The 19,784-nt window shown below is 35.6% G+C and overlaps 3 protein-coding genes and 1 long non-coding RNA gene across 6 annotated transcripts; 3 read left to right on the top strand and 1 right to left on the bottom strand.

Moving 5' to 3' along the window:
- Nucleotides 1-892: 892 nt before the first annotated feature.
- LOC122592297 lies at nucleotides 893-10,409 on the top strand. Of its 2 annotated transcripts, none has more exons than XM_043764493.1 (15): nucleotides 893-1,029; nucleotides 2,899-3,434; nucleotides 3,502-3,778; nucleotides 4,061-4,362; nucleotides 4,569-4,739; nucleotides 4,834-5,580; nucleotides 5,683-5,777; nucleotides 5,984-6,043; nucleotides 6,129-6,217; nucleotides 6,481-7,059; nucleotides 7,253-7,327; nucleotides 8,657-8,727; nucleotides 8,821-8,878; nucleotides 9,051-9,300; nucleotides 9,397-10,409. In XM_043764493.1, exons 2-15 carry the CDS (start codon nucleotides 3,025-3,027, stop codon nucleotides 10,032-10,034), a joined length of 3,822 nt encoding a protein of 1,273 aa, XP_043620428.1. In that variant the 5' UTR covers nucleotides 893-1,029; nucleotides 2,899-3,024; the 3' UTR covers nucleotides 10,035-10,409. The 2 variants fall into 2 exon arrangements, with proteins under 2 accessions (XP_043620428.1, XP_043620427.1); XM_043764492.1 differs by having other exon boundaries at nucleotides 894-1,029; nucleotides 9,394-10,409.
- A 1,350-nt stretch (nucleotides 10,410-11,759) lies between these two features.
- Nucleotides 11,760-13,395, top strand: LOC122594588. Its single transcript, XR_006323039.1, has 2 exons — nucleotides 11,760-11,987; nucleotides 12,941-13,395. It is a non-coding gene; the product is annotated as an uncharacterized LOC122594588 (long non-coding RNA).
- Nucleotides 13,396-14,232: 837 nt separating this feature from the next.
- LOC122592923 lies at nucleotides 14,233-17,204 on the top strand. 2 transcript variants are annotated; one of them, XR_006322774.1, is made up of 7 exons: nucleotides 14,233-14,404; nucleotides 14,651-14,714; nucleotides 14,790-14,906; nucleotides 15,009-15,135; nucleotides 15,208-15,325; nucleotides 15,402-15,516; nucleotides 16,712-17,204. XR_006322774.1 is itself a non-coding variant. In XM_043765256.1 (6 exons), the coding sequence occupies exons 2-6, from the start codon at nucleotides 14,705-14,707 to the stop codon at nucleotides 15,453-15,455; spliced, it is 426 nt and encodes a 141-aa protein (XP_043621191.1). In that variant the 5' UTR covers nucleotides 14,233-14,404; nucleotides 14,651-14,704; the 3' UTR covers nucleotides 15,456-15,622. The 2 variants fall into 2 exon arrangements, 1 of the variants encoding a protein (XP_043621191.1); XM_043765256.1 differs by lacking the exon at nucleotides 16,712-17,204 and having other exon boundaries at nucleotides 15,402-15,622.
- Nucleotides 15,765-18,239, bottom strand: LOC122592050 (glycerophosphocholine acyltransferase 1-like; the record flags this gene model as incomplete). Its single annotated transcript, XM_043764262.1, has 6 exons — nucleotides 15,765-16,353; nucleotides 16,722-16,959; nucleotides 17,341-17,434; nucleotides 17,641-17,736; nucleotides 17,984-18,084; nucleotides 18,185-18,239. Coding segments are annotated over 6 exons (912 nt in total), but the record flags the coding sequence as incomplete, so codon positions are not given.
- Between the last annotated feature and the right edge of the window lie 1,545 nt (nucleotides 18,240-19,784).

The following is a 19,784-nucleotide window of genomic DNA, read 5'->3' as shown; positions in this document are numbered from 1 at the left end:
TTTGGCATGGCCTTTTCGTAAAACCTGGTACCATGCTTATTGCTAGGCATCAAATCCACTTACGAATAACGAGCTTTCAAAATACATTTGATCTTAATCATTACATTACTATTACAAAATAACCCATTGATAGTAACCCAAAACTCTTTGAATCTAACACTTGATATAACAATGACTTTAACAAAATGAAATTTCATGAGTCATAATCAATTTGAATTTTTCAGTTACTCTTGAGTGATTATAATCTAATTAACCTTAATAGATGGTATTTTGTTTATTGCATAAAGTTGAGTTCTGTAGAATAGTGAAATGTTTGTGTTCAAAGGATGAGGTCAAAATTTTAAGTTAAAACTTTTCTTAAATACAATTAATATTCAAGTTTATATTTATCTATTCTTATATACAACTTAATATAACTTATATACAAGTGTTATTTCCATTCACTTAACAATGTACACACACATACAAATCATACAACACTACTAGCGGATTATTTATACATGTGAGGATATTTATCTTAGGATTAGTGCAGTAATATTTTAGTTTAAAAAAAAAGGATGCAGTAATATTTTCTGAGGAAAATAATAATGATAAAAAAAAGGAGCCAAGCTCGAGCTGGTGAAGCCGACTTGAAAATCACAAAATATTCCGAAAATACCCATCATACAAATCCCATATGTACCCCATTTACCCAACAAAATGTAAGGGCAAAACTGTCATTTCATAATAAGCCAACGCATCTCCGATCATAACACTGAAGGGGAAGCCCCTCTGCCATGGCGATTTTATTCATCACCAGCCCTAAATAAATAAATATACAAACAACACCATCACATCTTATTATTTTTATTATTTTTTGTGAAAATAAATAAATTTCCATAAATAAAATAAATATACCATATATTTCCCCCAATTTTTATACAAAAAAAATAAAATAAAATAAAATTAATAAGAAGCTAACCCTAATTTTATAAATCAGCTTTGTATAAACCCTTAATTTGACGAATTTTACGCTCGGTTCAGCTTAAGGTATTGAATTGTTCGATCTCTTGTGTTTTTCTTAGATAATTAATTAATATATTTAATTTAATTTCTAATTTAATGATTTGCTGTTCTTTTTTATTTAATTGTATTGATTCGGCTTCTAGGGTGTAAATTTGAATTTAATTAGTTAATAATTTGCATGTGTTTAATTTGTAAGTGTGTAGTTTAATTGAGATCACAAGGATTGTAATTAATTTTGAGTTAATTATTTGTTTGAGTGTATTGATCTGCAGGTGAAATATAATTGTTAAGATAGATATATATTATGATAGATATAGATATAGGAAGTATGAATGAATGAATATAATAAAGTTTGGTTTTTTTTTGGATTGTCATTAATTATTAAGTTCAATAGTGATCAGGTTATTAGTTTATATAGTTAATAAAGTTAATGAGGCTGGAGAGATAAGTAGCAAATTTATGAAGATCACTTGATGTTTATGTTGCTAAATGTGTGCGTCCGCGTGGTTTATGAACTGTTTACAAAAAATGGTAATTTGACATATCAATGAGTATTTTACGGGATATTTTTGTTATATCGAGGTTCTCAAGAGTGCTTAGGCATTCTTACTGTTAGCAAAAAGAAGCATGACCTTTCCGAGAATTTTTTTTTTTTTGTGTGGCAATTTTTTATCTGAAAGTGTCAGAGCATTTCGAGATTCTTAACAACCTTTGAACTAGCAAGTAGCTGTATACGAGTCATTATAAAGCTCAATTCTTTTATAATCCGAGGCTTGACAGCCTTGAAATAAGGAGTATACACAACACTGGGAGAACAGGAATCTAGCTAGTTATATGTCCACTTGCATTTTAAAAAAGGTGAAGTATGATCCCTTAAGCTAGAGTTTTCCTTTCATTTTTCTGCTACAACATGAGTGTGTAGATGTATTTTAGTGGTAAATGTGAATAGTAGACCATATCTCTCACCCTTGTGCGCCAAGGTTGTTTGTATTCAGTTTGGGATATAAAAAATGAAATACTATAGCTACCAGTAGCATTCACTACACTCCTATGAACCTCTAAGTGATTCGTTTTTTCTCTCCCTATTTTATTATATAAACTTTTTAAATATCATTTTATGAATTTTTGAATGACTTTCAATTTTGTGAATCTCAGAAACATTGTCTTATAGTTTATAGGGCGCCGATAGATGCAGGGAACTCAATTGTCGATTGTTAAGCCATCATTCTTGTTTGAAATCGGAAACTTGATCTTAGTCCCACCTGTGTGTCCACCAATAGAATTGGTACAGATCATTTTCAGCTGGAATTTGTATCAGCAGCTTTTACAAACTCCCAGAACATCTCGAGATTAGGTTCCGAATCACGTGATTACGTGATAGCTGTATGTTGCCGAACCTTGTAATTTAAGTGGAGATCTGGGAGTAGTAATCATATTATGCCAGTGCAAACATGGAATTTATAAGCTTGTTAGAATAGTTGTGTCTTGCACCTGTGGTGTTGTCCACTTTGTCAACGCCACATGGCATGCCTCTTTTCTCATACATATAGATTTGAGGACTTGTACATTCTGCTGCCTAAGTTTGATTGCATAGCATTTTACCGCTGCTTGTGAAGGCATACAGTCTAGATACCACAACATCTATTTATTAAATCGACTGAATGCATCAGGCTGGACCCTCCATCCCGTCACCTATTAGAGGTGTGAGTCAATTGTTTAATTTCCTTTGTGAATACTGGCATGATCCTGCTTTTTGCTCCCATCCTCATATTTAAGTTTTGAATTTTGCTAATTGTAAAAACCAACATGAGAGCAAATTACTTTAATTTATCTTTCAGTTTATATGTACATTTGATACAAATCTGAAACTTATAGCATCTCTGCTATTGTTAGGTTTTGTTCTTCTTATACCATTGAGAAATTTGGGCTGCATTCCTATGTGTTGTGACAAGACAGTCTTGTCATGCACAACTGTGTCTACAAGTCTAGTAACACAGAGACTGTTTATAAACTGATGCGATGGCATCATCTAGTAAATTCGACTTGTCATCTGTCAGCCCAGATAGGCCATTGTACAATTCTACTCAGCGTGGGTCCTACACAGCCGCGTCAATGGACAGATCATCCAGTTTCCGTGAGAACATGGAAAATCCTATCTTATCTTCCCTTCCAAGCATGTCAAGAAGTAACTCAACTGTCACACAATTGGATGTGACCAACTTTTTACAATGCTTGAGGTTTGATCCCAAGGCAATGGCAGCCGAGCATAAGTTTAATCGCCACGGGGATTTTAGACGACTTGCTAGTGCTGTTCTTGGCTCACCAGATGAGTCGCCATCTGGTTCGTTGAAAAGCAAGGGGCCTAATTCCTCCCCTGACGATCTCAAACGACTAAAGGCTGGTCTGCGTGAATCCACTATTAAAGCCAGGTATATATTCTTGTACTTATGGGATAACGGATGTATACAGTTTGTAAGTTTTCTGTTATTTATACAGGGAACGGGTGAAGGTCTTTAGTGAGACCTTATCAGTGGTCAACAAGTGTTTCCCAAGTATTCCTTCAAGGAAGAGATCACGACCAGAGGCGTTGGCTGGGGACCGTTCTAGCGGTTTACTTTTAAATCGTTCACCTATGGGGTCGGGTGTTGGTAAGATGGGTGCCCAAAGTCACCCCCTCTCAACTTCTTTAGATTTTGATCAACAGAAAGTCGAAGAAAGGGGTAAAAATGCCATTCCTAACAAACGAACCAGAACTTCAATGGTCGATCAACGGGTTCGTATCTTGCATCTTATTCACTTCTCACTACTTAATGTCCTTGAATTTTCTATTATTAATTTGTATCTATGTAATGAACTTTATATGTATGGTATATTCTTCTCACATCTAACTTACTTTATACAATGGAACCTGACAGTGGTCTTCCACTACAATTTGCTTCATCTTAAGATTCTCTTTGCCTGTTTTAAAGCTTTCGAGCATATAAGATTTTGCTCTGTTTAATTTCCATGTTTTTCATTTCTATGCGATTTTTATTTGGATTTTTTACCTTTATAGGCTGAGGTGCGGCCTAACACTCCTGCTAGACCATCTGGGAATGTAGATAGAGATAAAGAGGCGTTAAGACTTCCTAACAATAATGCTTCTCAAGGCGAGGAACGAACATTGCCAATTGTAGCTGATGGTTGGGAGAAGGCAAAGATGAAAAAGAAGCGTACTGGAATAAAGGCGGACACTGCTCCAAGTCCAAGCTCTTTGTCAACAAAAGTTAATGATGGATATAGGGAAACCAAACAAGGAATGCATCCAAGGCATCTTCCTGATGCTATGGCAAGATTAAATGATCCCCTTGGGTTCAGGTATTAATTCTCATACCCACAGTTCATACAATAATCGTGTTTGGTGTTTGTACTGGTCGTCAATGTTGACAGTTTAACAATGTAGGTTTTCAATTTAATTGTTCAATTCCAAGATGAAATAAGCTAAGATAGTTTTATGGTCGACTTTTTATGTTGTATATTTTCTTGTCCGTGTTATAGTTGATATAGTACATATCTCACTGCAGACCAGGAACCACTAATGGATTTGGCAAAGCTGACGGCCTCGTTCAGCAGGCAAGTGTGGGCATGCGCTCTTCCATCCCAAGGCCTGAACAGGAGAATACGTCCCTTCACGATAAAAGAGATAGAAGTACTAGTTCCGAGAAGGAAAGGACAAATCTTAGATCGGTTAATAAGTATGTAACTCATTCCTAGTATATTAAAAACTCATTTCTGTTATCAATGTTTCTTCTTGCGAATGAAGTTCTTATTCAGTATGAACCTTTCCAGGTCTAATGTTCGAGAAGAGTTTATGTCTGGTAGTCCTACATCTAGCACAAAGCTGCACGTGACTGCTCGAGGTCCAAGATCAGGATCAAATGTGGTGCCCAAATCATCAACAGTGAATCAACGGGCATCTGCCTCCAGTGATTGGGACTCGGGTCATGGTACAAATAAGAATAATGGGGCTTTTGGGTCCACTAATCGTAAACGTACATCCTCAACGCGGTCCTCATCTCCACCAGTAGCACAGTGGGCTGATCGAAGGCCCCAGAAGATATCACGTACAGCAAGGAGAACCAACCTTGTCCCTATATTATCTAATAGTGATGACGTCCCTGCTTTGGATACTAGTGATGTTACTGGTAGTGAAAGTGGGACTGGATTTGGTAAACGTTTTCCAGTGAATTCTCCTCAGCAGTTCAAATCAAAAGGCGACCATTTCCCATCATCTACACTATCAGAAAGTGAGGAGTCAGGGGCTGCTGAAATCAGATCTAGGGATAAGGGTAAGAAGTCCGAAGAAGTGGTAGAGAAAGCCGAACGGAACATTCAAAAGATGTCTACTTTAGTCCCACCAACAAGAAAGAATAAGATGGTGAATGGGGAAGATGTCACTGATGGAGTTCGTAGACAAGGCAGAACTGGGCGGGGTTTTGGTGCTAGGGCTGCTACGCCAACAGTAGAGAAGATTCGCAATGTGGGAACTGCAAAACAACTTAGAACTGCTAAACTTGGTTTTGACAAGTCTGAAAGGTTGTACATTAACCGTTCCAGATGAATGATCATTCTTATTAAGTAGGTACTTTTCTTTTTGTTACCTATGTGTTATTAAGACTCGTATTGGTATGTTGACAGCAAATCAGGCAGGCCTCCCACTAGGAAATTGTCCGACCGCAGAGCTTATACTCGTCAAAAGCATACCACAATCAATACTGCAGCAGATTTTCTAGGTATATGAAATTTGATTTTTCAAATAAAGATTTCGTGTATATACATGAACCCTTTAATTATATTATCTTCCATGAAACCTTAACAGCCACCCATTGGGGATGTAGGGAAAAATGAACTTAGATGGAAACAATAAAAGCTAAAACTTGCTGGAAGTTACTTATATACTTGTAGATTGCTTGACGTTGTTGTTCTTCATTTTTGTTAGTTGGTTCTGATGATGGACACAAAGAGCTTCTGGCTGCAGCGAATGCGGTTATCAACCCTAGTACTGTTTTAATTTCCACCCTTCAAATTTTTCCATTTGAGCGTTAGTCTTCGGTAATTCTAATTGGTGGATTGGGTGGTTGCAGGTCATGCTTTGTCCAGTCTATTTTGGAGGCAGATGGAACCACTTTTTGGTTTTGTATCCGATTCGGAAATTTCCTATCTAAAGCAACAGGTGATGATCCTTTTTGGAGTTTTATAGATATTGTGTAATTGTTGTCTTCATTCTTGTAGGCTATATTGTCTTTTATCCTGTGAGACGTTAGAAATGTATACAATGGTGGTTTCTACACATTTCTATGGAACATAAATTTACAAAAGTTATTCCCTAGTCATCACAGTTAAAACGTGTTACAGTTTTCTACTTCCAGGGTTCGATAGACAACATCAGACATTCGAAGGGGCAACATTTAACTCTTTTGTTCTACTCCTGTACAGGGAAGCACTCAGTCCGTTGTTAACAAGACAAACCCAGTAAATCTAGACGATGATAGTTTTGGAACACTTCCCAATGGAACAGAAAGCAAAATTATTGAACCTAGTTCAGAAAGTTTTGCACCAGGAACCACGAGACCAGGGGAAATTCCTCTGTGTCAGAGACTCCTTGCCGCTCTCATCTCAGAAGAAGACAAGGAGCTTCCCTTCGGTGGGAGTGACGATCATAGATTTAATATATATGGATCTGCATTTGAGTTCGAAGCAGATGTAGAAGATGCCTTCAATAATCAATCATTGCAGAACTACGACATTGCCGGACGTGGTACTTATACTGGTCATAGGATAAATTCTACACTGAGATCTTGTAAAGAAGCTGTGCACAGCCCGTCAAGTAATCATATTACGCCGATGCCAGATTTGACAATCGCCACTGGTTTTGATAAATCCTTCAATGGTCTACTTACAGATCCAGCGATGACATCTGGCATAACCTGCTCAGAATATGAGTATGGTAACATGCCATTAAATGACAGACTTTTATCAGAGATTCAGAGCATTGGACTTTATCCAGAGCTTATGGTATGTTCTTCTTTTCCCCACTTTTATGTGTTCTATACCTTTCTAATATGGAGGTTTCAATTCAAGGTCTCTAAACACTGCTTACAATTCTAATGTCCTGTTCACTGCTATAAGATTTAACGGGTCTGTTCTGTTTGCTGGTAAGCTGTCACTTGCAATTTTTTAAAAGCAAATATTCCTTTTTTTTGTCCAGCCTGAGTTACCACGTAATGGGAAGGAAGGTATCCGTGGTGAAATTCGTCAACTTGAAGAAAAGCACCATGAACAGGTAGGAATCTTCTGCTACACAAAGTTTTGAAACTTATGCTTTGTTTGGATTTCTTTGACCATTTACAGTTCAAGTCCATAAGATACAGATATATAATCAGAGTAACCCTGTTCTGTGTGTTGTTGGTTTTGTATATTTCTCTATTATTCAATTGAAGAAGTTTCCATCACATAGTGTTTGATAGCTAGAAAATTATATCTGACTTCATCAATAATAATTATATATGTGTGTATTTGTTTGTGTGTGTGTTACCAGTTTTTTATAAAAGTAAAAAAAATTCTTGTCCCTGTTTGCTAACAGCTGCTCTGCTTGACCATGAAACAAAAATCATAGAATGCAGTATTAGGACTATTGTAACAACTGTAAAATTTAGTGAAGGTTCAGTTAAGTGTGTGTAGTGTTATCTGTTAGGATGAACTGGCAAATGCTTTTTCATGATCCGTAAAAAAAATTCTTGTCCCTGTTTTCTAACAACTGCTCTGCCTGACCATGAAACAAAAATCATAGAATGCAGTATTAGGACTATTGTAACAACTGTAAAATTTAGTGAAGGTTCAGTTAAGTGTGTGTAGTGTTGTTATCTGTTAGGATGAACTGGCAAATGCTTTTTCATGATCCGTTTACCATAATCCCACAAGTGTCTTCTATTATATTATATATATATGTAATCTTAGTTGATTTTTTCGGAGCTTAAATCAACTGGGTTTTTCCAACCTGAGGGACCTGGTCATATTCGATAGTGAGAACCTTAATCAAGATGAAAAGTTGATAGTCTCTCTAGTGAAGAGTTCTCTTGAGATCTTGTTGATTGTTCTTACAAGACACGATTAGTTGCTAGTATATGCTCGTCTTACACAAGTAACTGCTTATGTTGCGGTGGCATAATTGTGTTTTTATTGTAAATAATACCCCAGAAGCAAGAAGTATTGGCATCCAGTTGGCCATTTTTTATCCTTCTGTATTTATTTCTTGAGCTAACATCAACTGGATCATTCGAACCTGAGTAATGTGGTCATCATTAATAATCATAAACTTTAATCAAGATGGGATTTGATATAGTCTGTCTTGTGTGAAGATTTCTTATAAGATCTTGCATCTTGTTTCTTACTAGACCCATACATGCTTTTCCCTTTTTTCATAGTTTTTTATTCAACTCACTGAATTTGCTGGTATATGCTCTTTCTCATGAAGTCTTATGCAATTAACCTCATCTGCATGTATCATGATAGTATTGCAAAAAAGACCAAAAAAGCAAGGATGTATTGACATATACCGACACTGTAGAGTTACTAGTTTAAAGCCTCATCTCATTATCTAGTTGATTAACAGGTTTCCAGGAAGAAACACCTGCTTGAGAACCTTTTGGAGTCCACGACTAAAGCAAGAGAGCTGCAAGAGAAGTAAGGAATCTTCTAATTACACCAAGGATTTTTGTTCTTTGGTGGCTTTTACTCTCTGCATGAGGATTCTAATATGACCATTTGTGTTTGTAGGGAATTTGAACAACAGTGTATTGACAAACTTACTGCAATGTCTTATCAAAAGTACATGGTAACGTTTATTATTACCATCTCTTTTGACTGTCCAAATCGTATTTATTCTAGTTTACTAACTTGACGGGAGAATCATATTTCTTCAAGCATTTTTGTCACGGGTGTTTTCCATAGAAATTCTAAGTTCTTGAATTTGATATTCTTTTCATTTGTCAATTAATGTTCATCAGAGTTGTTGGGGTCCTCATGCACCTAAGAATGTTGGTAGCAAAATCGCCAAGCAAACTGCTCTAGGTTTTGTAAAAAGAACACTGGATCGATGCCACGAATTTGAAGAAACAGGCAAAAGTTGCTTTGCTGAGCCCTCATATAAGGAAATGTTCCGTTCCGGATCGTCATACTTAGAGGACGTCCAAGTAGAGGCTGCAACTGGTGGCGAATTCGGTAAATTCTATGGGAACTCCATAGAGCGAGTTTCAGGTACTACATATTATTTACATTTGTTTTATGAAATCGCCTATTCACTATTCTTTTGTTTGTGCAAATGGTGATTTTGGTTATTCAATGCTAAAGTAGGTACACAGCTAAGCCCTTCGTTAAACAGCCATGACATATATTCGTCCGATGCATTCCACTTGTCTGACCAAGCTACCGGCAAAGATGATATATGGTCTAGCAGGGTCAAGAAGAGAGAATTGTATCTTGATGATGTTGTTGCTGGTACATCTGCAGGCATTGGAACAAAAATTTTGAATAGTGCAAAAGGAAAGAGGAGTGAGAGGGATAGAGAAGGTAAAGGAAATGGTTTATCCAGAAATGGAGGCCCCAAAATTGGGCGGCCTGCAACTGTTAATGTTAAGGGTGAAAGAAAGAATAAAACGAAACTGAAGCAAAAAACAACTCAGTTATCTACTTCTCTCAATGGCCCGTTAGGAAAGATTTCAGATCAACATAGAACGTTATCTACAGTTCCGAAGTCATTTGATATGAAAAATAATGTAGTCAAAGAGAAGGATGACTACAAGTTACTCGATAACTCTGAGGAGCCACTTGACTTTTCCCACTTGCAATTGCCTGAAATGGATGTCCTTGGCGAGCAAGGAGAGGACATAGGTTCGTGGTTGAACATTGATGATGAAACATTTCAAGATGACGACTTTATGGGACTTGAGATTCCAATGGATGATCTATCAGATTTGAATATGATGGTTTAAACTCTAAAGTTGATTGTGTTGTATAGACATGTTCAGTATACCACTTACAGAATGAAACATAACAGCTGGTGTCAAGAACTAAGCTGAATAGTCGTTCAAGTGACTTTCCGGCCCGTGATTGCGTTACATATTCTTTTCAGAACCCCTGAAAGAGATAATATACCTGCGTGGACGGTTTGGATGGTATGGGTTTTGCTGGTATTTAAATATAGTGACTTAGTTTGTAAAAATCTTTTTGTTCTACGTATAAGCTAGTTCGTTCTGCTCACTATATCTTAGGAAACACAAATTCTGTTTGTAGCATTTAAAGATCAGGGGACAATACCCCTTGTACATACGAATTATGTTCTCAATAAAATCAGTTCATTCATAAAATGTTTCCAGCAAATCGTGCGGGTATAGGTTGGTGTGTCTATGTACATCTCATCTTTTCTTTGTGTTTATTCTCTTGGCCTTCGAGTTTCTATCCATCTTCAGGTTCATCGACACTTCCGGGAAAGGGAACATTTTCCAATTTTGACTGCCGTTGGAAAAGCTATATACAGAAGTATGTAATCTTTCTCTTTTAATGTGAAAGATCTTTTACAATTCAATGTTGAAAATGGCCATCAGACTAACCGTTTGCTTTGTTTATATTCTATATACTTAATGTTTAATTGACTTTCTTTTTCTGATGATAAATTCTAGGTTACCGTTGCAGGTAAGTTGTTTGTGTTGGTCATTAATCTGAGCTTTTCAAGTTCTGGAGGTTATTATTTTGGTCGTATGCGTTAGTGGCAGAATCAGTGGGCTGGGTAACGGGTCAAAATAGGATAAAACAGTTACCGATGTGATCATTTACCTTTAAGTCGTTCATGATATTATGTAAATGAGTTGAAACTGTCACCTTTGGTACCAGCATGATATGGCTCATACGGGGTGAGTCGATGGGTATCCAATTGTGGTACCGGGGCTAGGGTTCCCTCTATTACCTTTTTTTTAGTATCTAGGTTTGATAGTTTTGGGAGAGACAATCCTCTCAGTGGTATTCTACTACTCTGAGGTGGTATTTGATTTTAACGTAATAAACTATCAAGTCATTTGGGTTGGTTTGTTTCTGAGTTAATTTAGAAAGCATGGCTTAACCAAAAAGGTCATATGCATGTAAACATTATTTTTGATGGTCATTTAATGCAAACATGTCTCTTTTTATGATAATTTATATAAAAAAAAGGGTATAATGGTCATTATTTTAATAATTCAGATTAGGTTCATCACTTATAATTAACACTATTTTTTTAATCCGTACAGATTATATTCTTCTATGCAGACATTTAATACAAACAGCACTTTATAATTAGATAAACAAAGAGCTAGCTCTGCTGTAAGTGTTTCGATAGGCACACCTGGCTTCTTGGTTCTGGATTACCATCCATTTGGACTCTTTACATTGTTTCAAGTCTTGCAGAATGAACAGAGGACCACACAAGGAACATTATCTCCACATATATATATATATATCAGTCTGTGATGGTGTACTTCAGATGGCGCCATAATCTTTAAATCTCTTGGAGATCTCAAATTTGTTTTTGCGGCGTTAATATTGAGAAGGGGAAGCAATAATACATAGTAAATTTAAACGCTATAGGTTGTTTAGAGTATGAGAGTATTACTTATGATCATCGACGTTATTGAGTTCATGATTCGTTGATTAGTTTGATCATTTTCTGAATAGTGTACAAATTTTCTCAACTTGGATATTCTTGTGCCGATAATTCTTTGATAAGATTGATTATTTTTTGTTGTCACAAGGATTTATTTTGCTGATCTTTTTTGCCTTTCATATTTATATTTAGAATTTCAGTTCTGGAGTTATTCTTGGACTTTTGCTCATACAACGTGACTTTTTGTGTTTTGCAGGATTTTTGACATTGCATCTGCATTTGTTTTGATCTTCCTTCATTCTTTGCAACGGTATGCAGTTTTTTTGCTCGACTATAGGATTGATATAGGAAATTGTTCAACTGTTTTTTTTATTAATTCTAATTTTAACAGACCTTAGTGTGCTTTTTGTTTTCGAACATAGTCTTCTAACTTTGCATCTCAATTTTTCTAGAAAATGCAAGTATTTTAGCTCTCTAGAAACTGTTAAAGTTTTTTAAAACTTGTTTATTTGTTATCGTTATTCCAGACTTTGAAAGTAACAAGAAGTTTCCTATTTCTGGAGAGGAAAAAAGTAGAAAACTATAAAAGCGAGTTTTTAAAAGCTTAGTTATCAATCTGAAAAGTGAATTTTCTCTTTTCTATGAAAATCATTCCTTGAAAGCGCATTTTGACATGTTTTAGACTTTTTGAGTTTTCCTTGAAAGCTTTTCTGGGAAACTCCTCCATTTTTTTTGCAACTAAACACGCCCTTAATAAGATTGGTGTCATGTGGGCTTCTTTCTGCAGCGGAAGTTCCCAGATCAGATGCAATGAATACGTCTTTTTAGAACTGTCCCCAGTTTTGAAATTTTAATATAGTTAAAAATTTCCCTGATTTCTTTGAGCTGAATGGCGTGAGCAGATAATCGATGACTGTCTGAATTTAATCATAGTACATCCTAACCTTACAAGGGTTTAAATTGAACTTCTTAAATTAATTATTATGAAAGTGACTGAGGAAGGTTTTCAACTTATGGTCACTTGTTAACATAAAGCTGATAGTATTAATTTGTCCAGTTAGATTTGTTGCATATTCAAACAGTTTTCTTAGCTATTGGTAAATATTGAGCTTGTGATTTTTAAAATGTTTGTAGTTTGGCTAGTACAGTGGTTGTTTTGTAATGAATAATAATGATTTCAAAACTGATCTACTCTTTTTCTCTTTTGGTTGACATATAGAATTAAAGAGTTCACTCTCTTACTTCAGATACTTGGAGTTGCAGGTAACAGAAGAATTTTCTCAAGCAGACTGTACAGGACAAGGGGGATAACAAGTCAGATGAGTTACACGTGTTTAGAGAGCCATGCGATACGTTATGCTCTTCAGTATTTGCATGATGAAGTATTGTACTGGTAGACATGCTGCATGTTTTGGTCAACCTGATACAATAAGAGGTTTCAAATCCGCATAGTGCTAATTTTTTTAGGGCATCGGCCATCTATGATCTCTTCTAGCTCAACGTTAGCCCCTTACGTGCATTATTTCAAGCCGCGGTTCTAGATGACCTGTAATGGACGGAGTGGATTACAGGTTCACATTATGAGGGAAGAGCTATTTGTAAACCTGGGACACTGTGGGTCAAGTCGTATGAGGTTGAACAACATTTATGATGACTTTATATAATCTGTACTTTTTTAATGTATTAAATATGATATGTTTGATGAAATTAGTCTTTTTATAGCAGCGGTGCAAGAGGTGTCTGTTTCACTTGTATTAATTTTTCCCATGTAATGCTTTTTTCATACAACAATAGCAACAATACCCACTCGTACCAGTTCAGTGTATGCGGGCTGCTTTTGTACAGCAGTAAACATTAATAATGGGTAATGATTCGTACCATGTCTATTGATATATTTACCATCATTGTGCATTAGCCGGTTATACAATATGCATAAACTGTTGTATTTTGTGGTAAATAAATCAAAATATTTGGTGCTAATATCACTTCCCATTAATAATAGTGATATTCAAAGGACCTCAAAAGCACTGAAAAAGACAATAAGAAGATTAATAGCCGGCCAGAAACGGCACACTGAGAAGGGAATATCGTGTTTTGTGTGTGATTATGATAGACATTCTAAATGATGGTCATTTATATAAAAATAATAAACTTGATGTCACTTATATATATATATATATATGACTTTGTATCTATGTCCAATTTAGTTAAAAAGGACAATAGTTTAACTGTAGTATACTTTGTTTATTAGGCCCTTGCTTATAAACGTCCAAATGGTGCGTCCAAACAAACAAGGACGACCGACGTTACAAGCATCGAGCGTCCTCCATGAGCGTCTTCAAGGGAGAGTCTTGGTGAGGACTCTAAAATAAAAAAAAAACTTTTTTTTTTTGTTTGAAATTTTGAAGAAGTTCTGAAGAAGTTTGCCTTATAGGCAGGGAGAGTCCTGAAGGGAGTCCTGAGTGGTGTGATGTTGATGTGACCGTGAAGAAGTCCTGAGGACAGATTACTTATAAGGAAAGGCCTTATTTTCTCATAGTAGGACATACCACCAAATGGTACCAAGTGTGGAAACTTTTGGTGTCACACTCTTTTGGTTGCTTCCACATCAATTTTCTTACAAGTTACAAGCAATTGACTTCTATTTTGCAAGAATTCTGATCTAAGACCCAACCAAAAAACAGTCCCAAATCTCAAGCCAAACGAAAAACAGTCACCGATCATCAGGCAAGTTATCATGTTCTGTCAATCTCATACTCATAAATTTGTTATCTTGGTTACTTCTCTTGTATGGTATTTGTTCTCTCTGGAATAGTTTCTGTAAAATTATATGATATTTATGATCAACCAAAGAGCACCAACGTATCTAGGATAACTATTTTTTTTTTATATATTCATTAATATGATTGGCTTCAAAGTTTATAACAACATTGGACTAAATTTTGGTATGAATGGTTTGATTATATATAGCAGGAGGAGGAAGAACTGGTTAGCAAGTAGCTGAATCCAAACTAGCTTATAGTGCATATGGACCAGAGTAATAAACATCAACTTTTTCATATAGATACTCGTATTTGCTTCACTATCTAAACCTTGATGATGGTACTCACAGATGCTGCTATTGAAGAGGCAAAGGGTAAGACACATGGCTTTGAGTTCGTGAAGTCGGTTTCAGACAAGAATCTTGATATTTTGAGGTCTTCGTTTCACTGTTTTTCAATGTTCAAAGGTAAAACTGTAACCTTATAAAATCACCAGTTGTTTTTTTGGGTTCCTATAAAATGACAAAATAAGAAAGTTAAATGATCAAAATGAACAAGTGTTGATGCAGGGAATGCAACAAATTATGATGACTGCGAGAAAGATAGGTATATTCTTGTGAGAGATGCAGATGACTTCCAACAAGGGATTTATGCTAAACCTCTTCCTTGCTTTGGCTGCGGGGTTGGATGGTTTTCGTAAGTATCATTCTTTTTCACGTTTTAAACATGCTAGCCTGACGTCTCATGGTTGCTTATTGTCGTTATCAGATTCCTACTAGGGTTTGCATTTCCATTGATGTGGTACTATGCTACATTTCTCTATTTTGGAAATTACCACCGAAGAGATCCTAGGGAACGGGCAGGTCTTGCTGCTTCTGCAATCGCTGTAAGTACTCACTCTGTAGACTATTATTTATAATTGTATGTACATATACTAAGCACAATGTTGTCTTTGATTGCAGGCAATGGGGTTTTCTGTTGTATTGCTGATCATATCAGCAATTCTTCTATTCTAATATGCAGAGGTTGACACCTTGTAGATGTTAATCTTTTCATACAGAACCTTCAAAATATAGTGTAAGTTTACAGTCTCAAGCCATGGTCTATGTTTTAAGAGGCAGTAAATAATAAACTAATAATCTTTATTAACCTTATATATTCGCAATTATTATTTCATGAAAAATACGATGCTCTACTTCAATTGTCCCAAAAGTTGCAACTAATGTGATTGTCACAATTAATTATAGGAAATGGATCAATCAAATACAAGTGTTGCACTATGTATGACCTTGAATATACTTATTAGTAAGTAAGAACAATATACATTTGGTGATTTGAAGGATGATACTTTCGTTGTTTTTAAGATTTCCTTTTTACAACAGATTATAGTTTCTGCTCTAGAGGCCAATAATAATGGTACCTTTTTATTTGATGTACCTTAATGAATAGATTGTAACAAGGACCCTATTCCCTGACCACTACGAACCATAATCTACACTATACTGGTAAATTCTTAATAACATGTACAACAACACATGTCACACGCCCCGACGACGTGTATATGTTAGAGCTTTAGTTACCCAAGACTAGCTTTGGTGGCAGTGTTCTTCTTCTTGGCAGATTTCTTGTGTTATTGGCGTCACCTCAAGTTTTTTCTTCTCTTTAAGAACAACTTGCCGAGGCATCACTTCCACCAAGAACTGTCCTCCATTCCATACAGCTGCAGAAACTTTTAGTATCTGGAAAACAAGGTGTAGTTCGTACGACAAGAATATTGGCACTGTGAGTGCCATTGTTGCCACTGTGAAAATGGCTTGAAAAAGAATGTACATAAACATACGGTTCTGATCACCAAGACACCCGCTTAAGCGCCACCATACATTGTTTGCCTTTTGTGCCCTCTTGGACAGCCCCCTATATACCAACATTGTAGTATTAGGAATAACTAATCATCATAGATTTGGAATTTTGGATCAAAATTCTTGCTTCTTTGAAGTGGTAATATGGTCAAGTTGGTTAAAAAGTCAAAGTTCTCGGTGGGGGACTCAAGATTTCAATCTAATGTTATGTATATGTGCATTTATGTTACTAAAAGCTGAACATTTTATTCTACTTAACCTGTAAGTGGGACGTGTAAATATAAAACATTGCTAACAAGGAAACAAGTTAAAATGGGTAAATTGGGTCGAACGGGTCGAAGGTAACCTAAAGTACAAGCGTTTTGGGCATGCGGTTTTTGGAGGGGACTAAAAACTTTTTTTATTGAAAGCAGAAAAGATAACCTGTAGGAGGTCATGACTTCAGGGTCCTTTAACAGCCGCTGTCGACGAAGGACATTGACTATCAGAAAATACAGAAGCTGCCAAAGGAAGTAAGCAATCAATGGAACCGTGAATAGCCATGTGCACAGGAAAGATTTGTCTTCTATCTGACGCCATGAACCACCTTGTACACTTCCCATAGGATGCATGGCTTCGAAGAAGGCCGGATCCCACCAGCACATCGTGAAGAATACCACACCTGCAGATTACACGAAAAACATTGCTCGAGAAAAAACCACTTTCCTACATAAGATCTCATCTTTGTTTATCATCACATCATGAAAATGAACTTATAAAACTAACATGAGAAATGGATTATAAAAATGATTGTAGAACTAAGATCAAAGACTTTAGATGATTTTGGTGCTGTAAGAGGGCGTTGTGTACAGCTAAAACTTTCTAAATGAAATATCTAGCTATTATGAAGGTTATTATATTGTTCCATTTTCCTATCTCTTGTAATTTAATTCTACACGTTTTAGTGTCTTGTAAACGGTTTGGCAACCTAAGGCCAAAAACCTGGCTTTGCCACAGATTAAAATATAACAGATGAACGATTAAAAGCTTTGGTACTACTAACCTGGTAAAAGATGTATAAGGACGCTTACAATTTTGTCAACAGAACTAAAAACCAAGCTACACCGCCAAACTATAATTGCCCATGCTAGCGGTCCCTGCAAAAGCATCAACCCTAGATTGTGAGTCCTGCTTAAAAGTCTCCAGTGAGCAACTAATAACGTACTCTTCCATGTGGTTTAAGTTGATTGGGGACTTGATAAATCAATCTTCTTGTTTTGTTTTTCTTGATGTGTTACAATGGAGACAAATAAAGTTTCTGTAAACACATATATAGTATGAATATATATGAGAATCAACTTGCCTCTGCAAATGAGAAGCTAACCATGAAAAGCTTTTGATTTCTAGGAAAGAACAAAAGCATGATCAAGAATATGGTATTGGCATAATAGCAGAAATCCTGAATCATGTCAAAAATAAATGATGGATTATTTTTCACGAAAAACACAATGGATAACGAAAGTACGAACACCATTCTACAATCTCTAATGGTTAGTTTCGTGTCTGCATCCTTCTCTTTTGCAGAAACCATGCATCTTTAATCCCTTTTTTGATCAATCAAACAAGACTCGTCGGCATATGTTGGTTTCTTCTTATCCCATATAAATACTATCACCAAGTGAAAAGAGTAACAGAGATGAACATACCAAAAGGTAATAATGCCATTTCTTATATCGATAATAAATCCATCGAAGTGGCACAAATGTGATATAAAACAGAACATATATGTATCGAACATCTTGTGGCCCTGAGACCAACCGAAACAATAGATTAGCAAAGCAATATAACTAAAAATCAATCATGTAAATTCCAAAACATAAAATCTGTCCCTTGGCGTAAATACTCACTTGCACCCAAGATGAAACAAAACGCTCCGTACGAGAAGACACCCAAAAAATGAGTTATCTATTAGACCAGAACAAAAATCCCAATTCATATAAATAACATTGATATGTGTCTGTATCTAATGTAAAGTATATATATATATATATGTTATATGTACCTTCGTGATGAAGCTCTCATGTTCTTCCGCATGTTTGGCTATTAAGACAGCTTGTTTAGACAATATTTCCTTTGTTTTTTCTTTTGTTTGTGCCACTTTCTAAAGACAAAAGAAAAGGCAACGTAAAAAATGTATTAAATCGATGCAGCATGAAAATGTGCGACCATAAACAGATATTGATACCTCAGATCGATCTTTTAGCCTTTGTTTTACTCTCAAAAATCGACGTTGGCCATAATAGTTCTCTTCCGCGTCATCTGTGCTAGACATTTTCGTAGCATAACACATTCATGAATCTATAACGCATTCACCTTGAACGTGTATCTATCAATCATGCTAGTTTTAAGGATGATATAAAATGATATGTACAAAGAAATAGATGAAGGATGATTAGCTATAAAATTTGATTTAATTTCAGAATTTGTTTGTGGATTGGAACCTTTTGGTTTATTTGGCTAGTGGTCTATTCGTTATTCCATAATAAACTTTATTTCATCCACATATTTTTTTAAACTTTCCTTGACATAATTTTCTTCAAGTGTAATATCTTTTTGTTGGCCCATTACTAATACTTCAATAGTATTTGACTATTTGGTCATCTGGCCGGTGTAACTATGCCAATAAAACTATGTATAAAAATTACTAATTGAGATTTTCCATCTTTTAGATTCACACACAAGAAGTAATATGACCCATAGTCCCATACGGAAATGAACACAAAATATCAAAACCTACCTATGTATTAATAGTGTTAGTTGTGTTGACCCATTTATGTCATAAACCCATTTAGCCTCAACCCAAACCCGTTTATTTCATATCATCTCGCTGATCGTGTTGTGCCCAAATTACCAACCCTACTATAAACTAGTACGTACGATTTAACTTATTATAAACCACGTCTATCAAAGTAAATCATATTTATAAAGTTAGTTACCACATATTTATAAAGGGTTATGTTCTCGTAAAGAACAGGTATATGATAGTATGTTGAGAAATATCTTAAATTGTTATACGCCTCAGTCTCACACACAAAGATCTTAACATGTCGTTATATAACTCGATAGATGTTTTTTTTCGTTTTCATGCAAATAAAGAAATACATAGAAATTAATCCTTTTTTCTTTTTTTTTTTTTTTGAAATATTAAGCATGTTGTACTTTTACCTGAAAAGGAATCCTAAAAATAAGCATTATTTGTACATCTCTACTGAAAAGGAAAGAGTTAAATTTGATTGAATCGAGCTTTAAAAGGGTCCTTTTCTCCACTCTACATTAACTAAGTTTTGATTAGACTAAGTTTCACTATTTAATTTATGAGGGATATCATCCCCATCCCTAAACCCCAAACTTTAAAACTTGTGACATTAACACAAATAGTCCATATATAACGTACTTAACCTTTCTACAATGTGTTCAATTTTGAAGATTGGAGCATGTGGAAGTATA

This window comes from Erigeron canadensis, chromosome 3 (genome assembly GCF_010389155.1).
Source record: "Erigeron canadensis isolate Cc75 chromosome 3, C_canadensis_v1, whole genome shotgun sequence".
Classification (NCBI taxonomy): Eukaryota; Viridiplantae; Streptophyta; class Magnoliopsida; order Asterales; family Asteraceae; genus Erigeron; species Erigeron canadensis.
The sequence above is the reverse complement of the archived record's forward strand: the minus strand, read 5'-3'. Positions and strand labels throughout refer to the sequence as shown.